A 16,096-nucleotide genomic window follows, 5' to 3' on the forward strand; every position below is an offset into this window, starting at 1 on the left:
TTAAGAGATCTTGTTCTTTATTGGTATCCACTATCGAGCTAAAATTTTGAATCAGAGACAGCAAATACAGTCTCAGAGCTGTCAAACAATACTATGCTTCTGCTCAAGACTGTCATTTCAGTAACTGACAATCCCAGACCCATACCCATGTCCAGGACACATAACTCCATCTGCTAGAAACACTTAGTTTTATATTCTATACATGCACATGTGCATATTAAGTTACCTAAGGCTAAGCTCTTAAGAACAAAGTTCATTACATAGCATTTAAATGAGAGATCATGTAGACAAAACAGAATGTAGCATATGAATAACTCTCACCTGCCACTAGATAGGTTAAGCAAGGGAGCTTGTAAAAATAAATAGCAATCTGTATTCAATATAATTATTTACACAGCAAGTTAAATTAACCTGTATGCACACTATTTTATTACAGTTATCATGGAAAACATTTATCCCTGGTGCAAATCCACTGGTGTTGCTTGTGGTAAACCATGGCTAGCTTGGCCCCATTATTCCTGAAAATTCCGAATGATTCATGTATAGCAGTGGCGTCCAAACTTTTTTCAAAGAGGGCCAGATTTGATGAAGTGAAGGGCTGTAAGGGCTGACGAAAGTTGTTGACCACAGGGGCCAGATTAAACTGACCGGTGGGCTGATTAGGCCCCCCGAAATGGACTTTGTACATGCCTGATGTATAGGAAACCAGTTTTCCTGGTAGTTCTTTATACTTTGCATTAACATACTAATTAGCAGCAGGCTGCTTAGTTAAGTTACACTGACCACATCTGCACTTCACAGTAAACCAGAACCATGGTTTACTGTGCATGAATCAATTACACCTGCTCTTCTCTCCCATAGTGCTGGGGAGAAACAAACCATGATCTCTGGCTTAGCACTACATAAAAACCAGGGATCATTATTTGTTTCACTCAAAACCACTGCAGTCAGCAGGGCAGAACAGGATGGCTTACCAACACAGAGATTGTTGATGGTAACTGAAAAGGAGATGGGAGAAGCAGCAGGGAGGTCAGTGAGAATCAGATTTGTCCTGATGCAGAACTTGCACTGCACCAACCTGTCAGCTGTCTTGACCCTCCATGCAGTGACCTCCATGTTGGGAAGCCAGGTAAGCAGCACCAAACCACTTTGAAGGCCACTGCTGCTCTAAACAAATCATGATGATAAGCCAGGTTTTGTACTTGGCTGGTCAAGAATAAACCACAATCCCTGGTTCAGACATAATGTTATGCCAGGGATTTAGGTTTACATCCTCTATGCATTAGCAGGGAATGGAGCAAGACAGCCCAGATTGCTATGTTCACCACAAACCTTTAATTATGGCTTACTGTGATATGCAAACTGAGCCTGTATCATAGCTGTCAACGTTTCCCCTTTTTTAAAGGAAATTCCCTTATTCCGAATAGGATTGACAGCTATGGCCCTGTATATTCATTATAAAAATAACACCCTACATTTACACTGGGCCTTAAAAAAGAATCTGAAATGTCTTAGAAATCATTCTTAGTCAGTCAAGCTTTCAAAACACTCCTGTGAGGTAGGCTAGTTCATCACCCCTTATTTTACAGATGGGGAAACTAAGGCACAATGTGGTGCAGCTACAACCCTATACCCACTTAACTGAGAGAATGAATTACATATAGAAATGAGCTTCTGTTTGTGAATTGGACTTCTTTGTACAATCCTGCACATGTGCAAAATATTGCAGCATGGGGAGAAATCAGGACCAGCACACAAGGTTACATACACAACTGGTTGGTTAATGTTGTCAGTTCTGACAAGCTTCTAATATCTGTTGAGGGATGTGGAGATTAATTCCAGGGTTCCCCTTTGTCCTTTCTTACTACTTCAAACAAGGATCTCTGGAGTGGGGTACCTATATATTAGCCTATTTATCTGATACTTCTCTGCTCCATTTCCTGCATGGTTCCCAGCTGTTGAAATCCCCCTCTTAATATTTACATGGGAGTCTTCATTATATATTTCCTCCTTTAAGAAAAGCCCAGAATTATTGTCTATAAAAAAAATTCTCTGTATGTGCTCCTATGTGTGCGTATTACATAACTGAAGATAGCATTTCCTACATCTGACAAAAATGAGCCCCCAAAATATCATGCCGCAACAACCCTGTTCACCTTTAAGGCACCACTCTTTGCTGTTTTTGCATTCAGAATGAGCTTCAGGTTCATATTTCCAGTGTTATTTATCTCTAATTCAAATAAATAAGAAAAAACCAGAGTACCAAAATGTAGAGCTTTGTGGGCCATGCCTAAACCTGATCCTTATGTTGCAAGAAATAATCCTTTATGTTCACCTAGGCAGCCCTACTCCCCAAAAAGCCAATAGCATTTAGTCCACTGAATGCCTAGAAGATCTATAACCCCTGACTGAATTTGTTCCCATGTACAGGGAACATTATAAAGATGTGGGGTGGGGGTGTAACTTTCCTCCTGCAACATACAGGAGTTTGTGAGGAGGGAAGAAAGATAAAAAGTGCTTGTGGAAATACACTGGGATACCCAGCTATCATGTGCAACCTCACTTGTAAAAGCAGCCGTCTTAAACAGCATCCTAAGAAAACCTGCTGTTTTCAAGACAGTTTCAGTCACCATTTGAAGCCCCTTTTTCTTATCAGGCGGATTATCTTGGGTGGTTTGTCCATAGTAGTTGCAAAACAAACCCTACAGGTGTCAGCTTGCTACCCCTTATAATAAAAACCACCACATTCCCCTTAAGGGTGTAGCAGTTTCCCTTGATTTCAACATTTCATAGCAAACCCCAAATCTACTCCAGATTCCTTTTAAAAGTATAGATCTGGCCACCCTATTGCCAGCATCCACTTGTAAAAGACACATGCAGTGACTGAGATCCAAAGCCAACAGGTGGATGTTTTCAAGTATGAAAGTCAAGACTATCAAAAATTAACAAAGGAATGGGAAGCCTAAATTAACTGGCACAGGTGAACGGTCTCCAAATAGCATTGTGTGTTGCAGTGCCTCCTTTCCAACACACATTCCAAAGGTGCAACAGGACGGGGTTGCTTTATCTCTCAGAGGCCAAAAAGCCTCAAAAATCACAATAGTCTTTAAAGTATCTCCTGGGAAAATCACTGCCTTAGCATATTCAGCAAAAGACAGACCAGTATATTAAATTAAAAAATATATAGGTGCCTGGAAATATTACTCTGGAGTATTTGTCAATGGCGTGTGTGTTTTGCATGATACGGAGGCTAACGTGTCCCTTCAGCCCTTTCTTCCTTGATGAGTTAGACTCATTATTCAGGGCCAAATGGACCACCATCTTGTCTTGCTTATCCTCCTCAGCCACCATCTGGCCTCTTGGGTACCCTTCTAGGCTATTGGTATCCGATTCACTGTAAATACCATCCAGCATCATAGTTTTTGTAGAAGGTATTCCACACGTGCATGGGTACTGAGAAAAGAGAACAATAAAAGGCAGATGAAAACTCAGGCATTGCAAAAACAGAACAGGGGACAAAAATTACACCTTGATTTTATACAGAAAATGCATTAATGTTGCAACTGAAAATCGTATTCTCTTTTTCTGCAGTTTCCCAAAGTTATTATCAAGACACACTAAACCCATACAGGTGTACTATCCATCTGCTCATGAAACCCTGTATGGGTTAAGCAAAGGTGAATACAGGGTGGAAAATATTATTTGTGTGACATAAGATAACAATAAGTTTTAATTCTGAAATTTTGCATCCATTTGGACTTACATTTCCTTGCAGTAAAGGTGCAATACAAAGTATTGCAGTAAAGGTGCAACACCAATACTGGAGATCCTTTAACTACCATATTTTTCTTATTTTCTGGAAGTCTGCAGCTCAAAATTTGATTGAAAAATAGCTGAAGATAAAGACAACCTTTTTTTTCATACAGTAACACTGACTTACATAAATGACTGTAGAACTCAGAATGGTGATCACACAAATTATACTTTTCCTTTTTCTACAATTAACAACAATATATGAGTCGCCATAAAAGCAAGGTAAAGGTAAAGGACCCCTGGATGGTTAAGTCCAGTCAAAGGTGACTATGGGGTGCAGCGCTCATCTCACTTGAGGCCAAGGGAGCCAGTGTTTGTCCACAGACAGCTTTCTGGGTCATGTGGCCAGCATGACTAAACCACTTCTGGCGCAACGGAACACTGTGACGGAAGGCAGAGTGCACGAAGCCTTGTTTACCTTCCCACCGCATCAGTACCTATTTATATACTTGCACTGGTCTGCTTTCAAACTGCTAGGTTGACAGAAGCATCTCATCCTCATCATCAAGAGGGACGCAGGTGGTGCTGTGGTCTAAACCACTGAGCCTCTTGGACTTGCCGATCGGAAGATTGGTGGTTTGAATCAGCACAATGGGGTGAGCTCCGTTGCGCCATAAAAGCACAGCAGCCTGGACCCAACTCTATTCACACAAGTGGCAAACACTACAACTAATCAGCTTCAGATGAGGATGTGTATCCCCATCGGCATTAAATGATATTTCAAGCCAGCTGACTGGGGCCCTAGGTGAACATCGTGTGGTTCAGCTGCAGATCCACCTGATCAGATTCACGTTGGCTGTATGTGTGGATCTCTGGTTTGCTTGTTTAATTGTGGGAAAGATGCATGAGCTACCCCTTTGCACTTGACATGGAAAGTGCAAATGGGATGCATATGCCATTCATGCATCTGTTCTGGCCCCTTAATTAATAATTAATTATAAAATTATAATTAAGGTCATTTATGAGCTCTCTTCAGTAGCAGGAGTCTCAGGGCAGGGTGCAATTCAGAAGACACAATGAAAGTATAAAAGCAAAGCTACAGAGTTCACAGAAGCCACAACTTCTGTGTAACGCAAGAGGCCCGTCTATATTTTGTATTGCAAGCGTCTAGCTCCTACTATTATATTGGCTGAATCCAGTTTTGAAATGCGCACCTGACTGGTCAGGGCTTCGTCATGATTCATCAGGAGTACCTAAAAACAATGCAGCAAACACAGGGAAATGCCATACTGAATTTCCCCCTTCTTACCCTCCCTATATTGTCTTTGCCAAAGTCCCAGGTTGCAGACTTCCCCAGTTCTGATCTTAGTTTCCTTCCCTCTGTTGTTCCTACTATCACCAACTCCTGCTTTTGTGGTGTCAGGGATTCGGAGTCAGCTTGCATGCTCTAGACAAAAATTGTTCACACACACAGACACACAAGGGTCAGTTTTCCTCATTCGCATTCACTAGCCCCTAATATATTAGTCAGGTGTGCAGGAAGTGCTTCTCACCTTTTCTCGCAGCTTCCTCTGCTTTCGCTCTTGCACAGTGGTCAGGTAGTTCACGGCTGCGTACTCTATCACCGAAAGGAAGACGAACACAAAACTGACCCAGAGGTAAATGTCCACAGCCTTGATGTAGGAAACTCGAGGCATGGAGGCATTGACGCCCGTGATGATGGTAGACATGGTCAGCACCGTCGTGATCCCTGAAAAGGCCCCACACAAGTGTTAAGAATTGGGTTTAATTTCAGCCAGGTCTCATAGCCACAGAACCTGTTTTCAAAAAAACTATTGCTCAGTGTGGTACATGTGAAGTGATAATGAACAGAATCTGCTTGAGGGTGTGCAGACATCCTCACCACTAAGCAATCACAGACAGACACCAGGCACACTGTGTTCAGTGGAAGAACTTGCAGGAAGGAACACTGGACCCCCTGGACTATTTTAGAATTAAATTACTGTCAACAAGCATCTATTATGAAGCTGAGCTTAGTTTCAGTGTTAATCATTGGGTCTTAGTCTCTCCCCATTTTAGTTTGGAGAATACAGTAATTCAAGAATGAGAAACCTTTTGACCTCCAAAAGTTACTGGACTGCAACTCCCATCCCATCAAAAGCCAGTGTGGTATAATGGTTAGTGTGCTGAACTACAGCCTGGGAAGCCAGGGTTCGAATCTCCTGAGTGACTTTGGGCCAGTCATTGCCTAACCTTGGTGGGGATTAAATGAGGTGTGGGGAGAGCCATGTACACCACCTTGAAGACCTACTTGGGGGAAAAGGTGAAATATACTGTAAATGCAATAAACAAACAACCCTTACTGACCACAGGTCATGATAGTTGAAGCTGCTGAGAATTAAAGCCCAACAACAAATGGGGGGTGACAGTTTCCCTGGCCCTGCAGTAATTAGACTCTGCCTCTCACACAACTTAGGTCCATTAACTCCAATGAGTCTACTCTGAGCGTAACTTGGTTGGATATAGCTCACAGGGACTCTGTAGTTTTCCTTCCCTTGTATCCAGCTCTGCCGTCCTTTATAAAAGTTGAGAGGAATCACTCACCTAATGATACTCTAGCAGGCACAGCCCTGCGATCGATCCAGAATGACACCCAAGATAGCATGACCATGAGTGTGGCTGGAAAATATGTTTGCAGCAAAAAGAAAAAGATGTGGCGACGTAACGTGAAGTTAATGTACAAGCGATTGTACCAACCTGTTAGGGAGAAAATGGCAGCTATTAAAAATGTGTGGTAGGCCTCCTTATGGCAGTATGAGCAATAATTAGGTGAGACATAGTATGTAATACAGAGATAAAAGTCCAGCAAAGGGAGGACAGGGATAAAGGATGGTTCTGAAAGTACAAAAATAGAAGAACAGAAAAGTAGACAAGGAAGAAATACTAATATTATATACTATTACAATGGTACCTCAGGTTAAGTACTTAATTTGTTCTGGAGGTCCGTACTTAACCTGAAACTGTTCTTAACCTGAAGCACCACTTTAGCTAATGGGGCCTCCTGCTGCTGCCGCGCCGCTGAAGCCCAATTTCTGTTCTCATCCTGAAGCAAAGTTCTTAACCTGAAGCACTATTTCTGGGTTAGAGGAGTTTGCAACCTGAAGCGTATGTAACCTGAGGTACCACTGTATATAGATAACACTTTCTCTGTGTGATTAAATTTAAAGAATTAATTTTGACTTCAGAACAAGTTTCTATTCTCATTTTACAAATGTGGAGTGAGACTGAGAGTGACTTTGCCAAAGGATTTACACAGTGAGGAACTTAATACTGTTAGTATTAAACTACCATATAAAATGACACTTTTGTTCCTTAACAGCAGGTTGGGGATCATTAACATATACACAGAGTGCCTTTGTGCTTGTGGAAGTTATTATCTAGTGTGGTGGAGTCTCCTTCTTTGGAGGTCTTTAAGCAGAGGCTTGACAACCATATGTCAGGAGTGCTCTGATGGTGTTTCCTGCTTGGCAGGGGGTTGGACTCGATGGTCCTTGTGGTCTCTTCTAACTCTATGATTCTATGATCTTAGAAGATCGCACAGCTTTTGGTAAACTTAGTACCATCCACTGATCTCCAGTATTTTCACACCTTTTTTGCATTTCCACGTTGAAGCCTACATTATATAGAACATGCGGATGATTTTAAAATGGCTTGCTCATGCTTTGATTGCATCCACGCATGCATGGAAATAGCATGATAAAGTTTCGAAGGTGCTTATTAAGGTCAGACTAGAGAATAAAAAAAGAGACACCAGAATGCAAATATATCAGCATGCAGAGTTTGACTCTTAGTATTATGCTCAATGATTTTTAAATACTCAGGGAGAACAGATAGTGTTTGTGGTATAGTGTTTTGAGTATTGGACAAGGATTGGAGAGTTCCAAGTTGAAATGTCTACTCAGCCATGATGCTCACTGGATGACCTTTGGCCAGTCACTATCTCTCAGCCTAACCTACCTCATAATATTATTATGCAGATAAAATGGGGATGGGCAAAGCTTTGAATCTTGCCCTTCAAGGAAAGGCAGGATGATGGTGATGGTGATGAAGATGATGAACAAAAGACAGAAAAGGGACTAGTGAAATTTTATTGGCATTTCACCAGGCAAACTTGTGAGGCTGGGTGATAAGCGTGGCAGGCATTTAGAAAAGGATTAGAAAGAAAACCTGATACCAGTGCTACTATAGAAAGCGAGTCTGGAGGTTGTATGAAATTTTTGTATCAAGAACTGAGACAAGGAGATTTTCTCATCTGTTTTTAGAGATTCATTCCCATTTTTCCAGTACAGCATCAGATCTTCATCTGTGTAAGCATCTGTGGAGGGTAGTGATGGGACAAAAATAATATTACATTTATAGGTCAACAGCAAAATAGTGAAATAGTCAGATGAATCAATGGCTTAATGTGAGAGGACAATAAAATAATCTGTTGTTTTTTAAAATATATATATATAATGGACCTGGGTGCTGGCTAGTACTGATACTAATCTCCTGTATTTTTATCTTGTGAACTGCCCTAAGATCTTCAGATGAAGAGTGGTATATAAACAATAATAATCTCACATAACTAAACTGGGGTTCTTAAGATTAACAAACATTGGACAGAGGAGGAGAAAGTATTATTACACAAACATGCTTAATTAGTATATCTCTACTCTCAAACTTTAAAAAGGTTTATGCAGCAATCCTACATAAATTTATTGAGAAGTAAATCCTGTGAGCTCACTGGGATTCACACTCAAATCTGCATAATCCTATGCACATTTACCCAGAAGTAAATTCACTCTTTTCGGTTGGGGTTATTCCCAAGTAGGATTGGGTGAATCTGTTGATTTTGGCTTCTCTCTATTTCTCATTATCACAGTTTTAAGTTATCCACAGCGTTAAGAGTTTACTATTAAATTCTCACAATATACACAGTTTTGTATGCAATTTCTTTATATATTCCTTATATAAGCATTTTTGGAAGGCATTTTGGTATGGTATTTTCACTCATATATGTATCTTTGTACAGATTTCCTGGCTGGAGAAATGCTTTGCAAAATTTAGAGAAGTGCAAATCTCAAAGGATGGCTGTGTTTCAGTGATCATGAGATAGGTTCTCCTTCAAATGCAAACTAAACCGAATTTCTCCCTATTCCTACTTCCAAGTAACCATACATAGGACTGTAACCTTAAGCTTCTGTCCCTCTCCTTCAAGGACTTGGGGAATAACAAAGCTATAAGTGTGGTGTGCGTGGGATCTTTTATACCTTTTTTTAAAAAAACGAAACTGTAATTTTAAACATTGCACACTACCCCGAGTGTTACTTTTGTTCCAGATGGGTGAGACATGTACACATGCATGCATACATACATAAAAATTGTTAATTCTCAGCACTCTCACCAGATGACAGTTCCCAGGATTCTTTGCACAGCAGCCATGAGAATTGCACTGTTATAGAAACAGTATCATTTGTAGTGTACATATACACAAAATTGTTGGAACATGGCATGGCTAAACGGTAATACTAAATAGGGTCTTGCTGTATATACCATGAGTGGTGAACCGTTTTTCAGCCAGAGGACACACGAATGTAAATTTTATGGTTCACAGAGCAATTAAGCCTCTTCCAGAGTCAGGGATGCTCAGCATTAACATCTGCATAATTGAAACATGCCTTTTCCACCTCCTAGACTCCACGGTCTGCAGGATGTTCCATTGGTTGCCCCTTGGTTACAGTGACATAGACATTTACCTAGACATATATCCAGTCTCTGATATGCTGGATTCTATGCTTGATCAGCTCTTATATGACTACATTTATTGACTTGGTGCACAGTCATCGGCAGATCCTATGGATCCTATGTTCACTTTAACATGCACACTTCAAACAAATCCATAAGGAATTGTGTAGACATCTAGGAAAACATTGCAGATAGAAACATGAATGCCACATACAGCTTTCGAGCTCCAGAGTACAAGTCTGCGAATCTAGCGGAAATCGGCTGAAGTCCATGTTGCACATGGCTGTAACTGTGATCCTAGAAATTCCAAAAAGAAAAGTCAGTTTTGCTAGGTAGGGAATAGGACTGATAGGTCCTGAATAGGTAAAATATAGGAAGATAGTACCTTCCCCCAATCTCCATACTTGGGCAGGCTTCAAGTTGTAATTGATTCAACTGGTAGATTAATAAAATTACAGTGTAATTGCAGATTAATTAGTGGAGTTGAGATAACCAGGATCACTGTGGAGGCCACATGCACTAGGTTTTTCTCCTTCTTTCAGGTATTATATTAATTCCTGTTTTGCCACATGCTATACAGAGAAAGGTAAACAGCGTTTCCGTGTGCTGCTCTGGTTCTCCAGAAGCGGCTTAGTCATGCTGGCCACATGACCCGGAAGCTGTCTGCGGACAAATACCGGCTCCCTCGGCCTATAGAGCAAGATGAGCACACAACCCCAGAGTAAGTCATGACTGGACCTAATGGTCAGGGGTCCCCTTTACCTTTACCTATACAGAGGAACAAGGGCTCCTGAGTGTGTTAGTTAAAACGCCTGTCAGATATTAACCATCAAATATTGTTATTACATTGTAGAGCTATTCCAAGATATTTCTGGGCAAACAATACAGTGCTGTTCACATTGAGCTAATTGGTGCGCTTTTCACCTCATACTATAGAGCACATGGCCATCCGGGAACACCCGCAGCATGATGTTGTCAGTGGTTGTGTCATGAATGAAGGATCTCTTTGAGTGAACGAAGAAGACATCTGGCACCCAGATCTTCTTCACCAGCCTCCCATCGAAAGTCATGCTTTTGTTAGTATGACTGGGAAAGGAGAGGCGCTCATCCTTCCAGTAATGCCTCAGGTACAGTGTCATCGTAAAGTCCTGCAACGAGAGGAAGAAAAAGGGGAGATAATGTGTCTTGTGGTTTATGCTCCACACATGTGAAAAAATGAGTAGAATGGATGAGGAAAAAGTCCAAATGATGTATCCACTGCTGAGGTACGGAATCACTGTTTGTCATTAGCAGCATGCCAGAGGACTGAAATGCCTTTCTTGTCCTCCTCACTTGTTTACCTGTTTATGAACACATAACACACATAGCTGCTTCTTTGTTTAAAGTCAAACCTATAATGATATCTTTATCCATGGTAATCTCATAACGATATTAGTTGTAAGAAATAAGTAAAAGTCAAGAGTGGGACACCTTACCTTTACCTGGAAGCAAAATATGGGTTTTTTTCCTGACTAGGCACAGGTAATCAAACCTTAATTGAAAATTACATACCATATCGACCTCAGAAATACTGTCCAAACTTTCAACCTGCACGTCCACCCCGACAGGAATAGCAGGGCCTGTGACAGAGTGAAATTGAACTATTAGAAACTACCTATTATAAAAAAAACTATTCTTATACAAATATTTACATAAAATTGTCATTAAATATGCCATATGAAACCATACAGTACCACACCATATAAATATCTTATTAATACCTTAACTATTAATATCTATCTTCAGCATTTCATAAACATCCTTTAAAAAACTTGTTGTTGTTGTTTAGTCGTTTAGTCGTGTCCGACTCTTCGTGACCCCATGGACCAGAGCACGCCAGGCACTCCTGTCTTCCACTGCCTCCCGCAGTTTGGTCAGACTCATGTTTGTAGCTTCGAGAACAGTGTCCAACCATCTCGTCCTCTGTCGTCCCCTTCTCCTTGTGCCCTCCATCTTTCCCAACATCAGGGTCTTTTCCAGGGAGTCTTCTCTTCTCATGAGGTGGCCAAAGGATTGGAGCCTCAGCTTCAGGATCTGTCCTTCCAGTGAGCACTCAGGGCTGATTTCCTTAAGAATGGATACTTTTGATCTTCTTGCAGTCCATGGGACTTTCAAGAGTCTCCTCCAGCACCATAATTCAAAAGCATCAATTCTTCGGCGATCAGCCTTCTTTATGGTCCAGCTCTCACTTCCATACATCACTACTGGGAAAACCATGGCTTTTACTATACGGACCTTTGTTGGCAAGGTGATGTCTCTGCTTTTTAAGATGCTGTCTAGGTTTGCCATCGCCTTTCTCCCAAGGAGCAGGCGTCTTTTAATTTCGTGACTGCTGTCACCATCTGCAGTGATCATGGAGCCCAAGAAAGTAAAATCTCTCACTGCCTCCATTTCTTCCCCTTCTATTTGCCAGGAGGTGATGGGCCCAGTGGCCATGATCTTCGTTTTTTTGATGTTGAGCTGCAGACCATATTTTGCGCTCTCCTCTTTCACCCTCATTAAAAGGTTCTTTAATTCCTCCTCACTTTCTGCCATCAAGGTTGTGTCATCTGCATATCTGAGGTTGTTGATATTTCTTCCGGCGATCTTAATTCCGGCTTGGGATTCATCCAGCCCAGACTTTCACATGATGAATTCTGCATATAAGTTAAATAAGCAGGCAGACAATATACAGCCTTGTCGTACACCTTTCCCAATTTTGAACCAATCAGTTGTTCCATATCCAGTTCTAACTGTAGCTTCTTGTCCCACATAGAGATTTCTCAGGAGACAGATGAGGTGATCAGGCAGTCCCATTTCTTTAAGAACTTGCCATAGTTTGCTGTGGTCAACACAGTCAAAGGCTTTTGCATAGTCAATGAAGCAGAAGTAGATGTCTTTCTGGAACTCTCTAGCTTTCTCCATAATCCAGCGCATGTTTGCAATTTGGTCTCTGGTTCCTCTGCCCCTTCGAAATCCAGCTTGCACTTCTGGGAGTTCTCGGTCCACATACTGCTTAAGCCTGCCTTGTAGAATTTTAAGCATAACCTTGCTAGCGTGTGAAATGAGTGCAATTGTGCGGTAGTTGGAGCATTCTTTGGCACTGCCCTTCTTTGGGATTGGGATGTAGACTGATCTTCTCCAATCCTCTGGCTACTGCTGAGTTTTCCAGATTTGCTGGCATATTGAGTGTAGCACTTTAACAGCATCATCTTTTAAAATTTTAAATAGTTCAGCTGGAATATCATCACTTCCACTGGCCTTGTAATAAAAGCAGTGCTTTCTAAGGCCCATTTGACTTCACTCTCCAGGATGTCTGGCTCAAGTTCAGCAACCACACTACCTGGAGTATACGTTTTAAAAAACTAGAGTCCTTAAATATACCTATTAATATGATCTCACAAAAATTTCCAAAATATACTATGTAACTGAATATATTAAGCTTTCTATAGCTGCATAGAGTCTAGCTCAAAACTGGATATACTACAACAATGGAATTGCAGGACTCCCGTTTATTTATTTTTTCCTGCTTTTGTTTTGGATATAATTACATATCTGACTGCTTCCAAGTGTCAGCTAATTGTAGAAACTGCTAATAATATTCCTAGAAGAAGAGTTGTTAGCACAGTGCTTTAAATTGCCATACGCATTTGACTTTTGTAAAGTCTACATCAGGGGTAGGCAACCTAAGGCCCGTGGGCTGGATGTGGCCCAATCGCCTTCTCAATCCAGCCCACAGACGGTCCAGGAATCAGCATGTTTTTACATGAGTAGAATGTGTCCTTTTATTTAAAATGCATCTCTGGGTTATTTATGGGGCATAGGAATTTGTTCATATTTTTTCCCAAAATATAGTCCGGCCCCTCACAAGGTCTGAGGGACAGTGGACCGGCCCCTGCTGAAAAAAGGTTGCTGACCCCTGGTCTACATCCTGACATCACACACAAATCACATAGCGTTTATGTTCAAGCATAGTGGAAAGATTTTTTTAAAAAGAGTATCCTGCTGAGTAGTAGTATAAAATAGCAGGAATCATTAAAAAAACTACAGCCATGGTGAGCACTTTTTATAGAATCAAAAACAACATAAATCCAACAGCCTCAAGCCCTGCCTGGGTGGGTTTAGAAGGTTGTCCGTGCTGCAGACCATACTGTTGAATTAAGCATCTGGTGATGAGTCACAGGAAGATGTCAAGAGATTTCTGATCTCGCTAATCCTTGCAGTCATTAGAGAGCTGCTAGGTTTTTAATCCTGTCTCTGCTTCCAACTAAACTACACAGTGGTAGAAGGGGGAGGTCGGGGGGGGGGGGAATGCTGCTCCAGATGATTAGTTAAATTCGTCACCAACTAACACTATAGAAGGGGAAACAAAATAAAACTCTGACGTACAGGAAATAAAGGGTGGGGAAGGGAACAGAAATGGAAAACCCTGAAAGTATCTGTTAGAGATTCTAGGATGCAATGTCTCTTACACAAGTCCCTATCAAATGAGCAGCTGGGGGTGGCAGTAGGAGCTACCTGGTGACTGGGAAGCTTATTTTGCCTATGGCCCTCAGTCTTAGCTTGCTTGGTTTCTCTCTCATAGTAAATATAAAGCAGGGATGGGGAGCATCTTTCCCTCGCAGGCTGAATTCCCTAGAGGGGACAACTTCACAGGGTAACTGCAACTTCCATCTATTTCAGTAGGGGTTGTGTGAGAGACCTTCTCACTGATAACTTTCCTCCCTGCTTCCATCAGTTCAGACTTTCGTCTACTTTTTAATGTGTGGAATTTTGTTGCTTGCTTGAGCCTGTTCAGGACTCCTTCAAGTGACCTACTGTATTTATTGAGCAGTCTTCCTGATTTGCTTGCACAAAGCTTACAGGGAGGGTAGATTCCTTTTGATTTGATTGCAGGGAAGTGATACGGCAATGAGCATTCATCCTGATTTGCTTGTGGGACATTTACAAGATTTTCTATTAATCACTCTTCGTTCCACACTTTTCATTGCATTACTCTGTTACTTTCTTAAAGGAAAAGAAGTCAATTTCTTGTATATATAGCTAATTTGTTGTGCTACAGTAACAGAGTGCTTTAACTGTGCAATCCTACATTTCTCAGTATGCACTTGAATCCCTCTCACAAAATAGTAACAGTTTGGAGGCAGCCTCAGTTAGGAATTTTGGCTTATCTTGGATATGTTTATCCTTATACTTGTGTTTCTAAGCATCTGATTTAATCACAGTAAAATATGGAAATGTATATAACAGCTCTCAGTTGGACTTCATAAAGCATATGAAACTTCCAATTACAGGGGCAGAACTTCCCCGGCGGCACCCTGTGTGGTGCCAAAATTTGGTGCCCCCGAGGCTCTGCCATACGTCTGGATTTTCCTGGACATTAGTGGTATTTCAAAGGCAGAATGTCTGGGAGGAATTTCCGAAAGGCGGTGCTTTGACCTGGATCTTAGACAAGTCAATAACTTTCAGGTCTTCCTAAAAAAAAAGCTCAACGTGGCAACCCTAGCTCTGTGCCCAGTGCAACCAAACCAGTCACGTCCCCCTAAATACGCTTCTGCACTTCTCATTTTCCCTCAAGCGGCAAAATGGGATGAGCCGTCCCTGTAAACAGCATTTAGGTGTTTACAGATTTTGAATAATAGAATGAGCATGTACAATGCCGGCCAGCTACCTCTAACTATTAAACGATATATATGTCTGGCATGTCTGGCAACAAGTGCCAGCTGTGGTGAGCCCTGGCATGACCCACAGCAGCCCAGGTGTCGATGTGGGGTGTTTGGCTGCTACCTACATCACCTGCGACCCTGGGGTGGTTATTTAGGGAAGCGGGTGCTGGGCTGGGCTTCAGCTGCAAGGTCTAGCCTTAGCTGCATCACTGCAGAGGAGCTTCTTGGGAGCCAAGATCTTGTAGGGAGGTGGGGGCTGCCATGGTGTTTTGAAGAACTTGCTTCTCTCCCCTCCCCCTTGCCACCTTTCATATACTGCAATCCTACATCTGAATGAACCTAGCAGGGTTGACGTCACTCCAGCTTTTACATTTGTCTACACAACAACATTACGTCAGCGATTCACCATGGATGACTGGAAGGTTCTGTAGGCTAGGATTAAGTTCTGCTGGCAGGGCTCAGCAGAGAAGCTTATGCTGCTGCACCTGCCCGCTAGGCTCCAGGCTGTGGTGGCTAATCCTGTCGTTCCGTGAGCAACATTTGCTATATTTTTATTTTCAAATTGTGATTGGATTTTAGATCTCCTTTAAGAGGCAAGAGATTAATAATCTGGGAGGCTGAAGCCCAGACTTGACCTTGCATGAAAAATAAGCACAGTTTTAATTATACCAATGATCAAGTACAAGGTGCCTTCCGTCCACTTTGATTTGGAATGTTTTATAGATTTCATTTCAAGGAAAGGACATGCTAAATTTGGTTGTGCTCGCTCCTTCACTGAATCAGTGACCAAACAGATCAAAAGGGAACACAGTTACAGTGTCTAAACAGTGCAGAATTAGTGTACGCACTTCTTTTGACAATGTGCCCCCAAA

General features: G+C 41.7%; 1 protein-coding gene across 3 annotated transcripts in view; it reads right to left on the minus strand.

Moving 5' to 3' along the window:
- Nucleotides 1–16,096, minus strand: part of LOC310760213 (gamma-aminobutyric acid receptor subunit rho-2) — a gene marked incomplete at its 5' end in the record, with an annotated part of 24,381 nt that continues 8,285 nt past the window's right edge. Inside the window, 8 exons of one of the 3 annotated variants that reach the window (XM_083608388.1) lie at nucleotides 1–3,453; nucleotides 5,063–5,200; nucleotides 5,307–5,503; nucleotides 6,358–6,510; nucleotides 7,988–8,128; nucleotides 9,755–9,837; nucleotides 10,465–10,688; nucleotides 11,092–11,159. In XM_083608388.1, the coding sequence (XP_083464514.1) occupies nucleotides 3,145–3,453; nucleotides 5,063–5,200; nucleotides 5,307–5,503; nucleotides 6,358–6,510; nucleotides 7,988–8,128; nucleotides 9,755–9,837; nucleotides 10,465–10,688; nucleotides 11,092–11,159 (1,313 nt within the window). In that variant the 3' untranslated portion in view covers nucleotides 1–3,144. The remainder of the gene's footprint in view (nucleotides 3,454–5,062; nucleotides 5,201–5,306; nucleotides 5,504–6,357; nucleotides 6,511–7,987; nucleotides 8,129–9,754; nucleotides 9,838–10,464; nucleotides 10,689–11,091; nucleotides 11,160–16,096) is intronic. The other 2 variants (XM_083608389.1, XM_083608390.1) reach the window with 2 other exon arrangements.

Source organism: Podarcis filfolensis (assembly GCF_964270895.1).
Source record: "Podarcis filfolensis genome assembly, chromosome: 3".
NCBI classification, from domain to species: Eukaryota; Metazoa; Chordata; class Lepidosauria; order Squamata; family Lacertidae; genus Podarcis; species Podarcis filfolensis.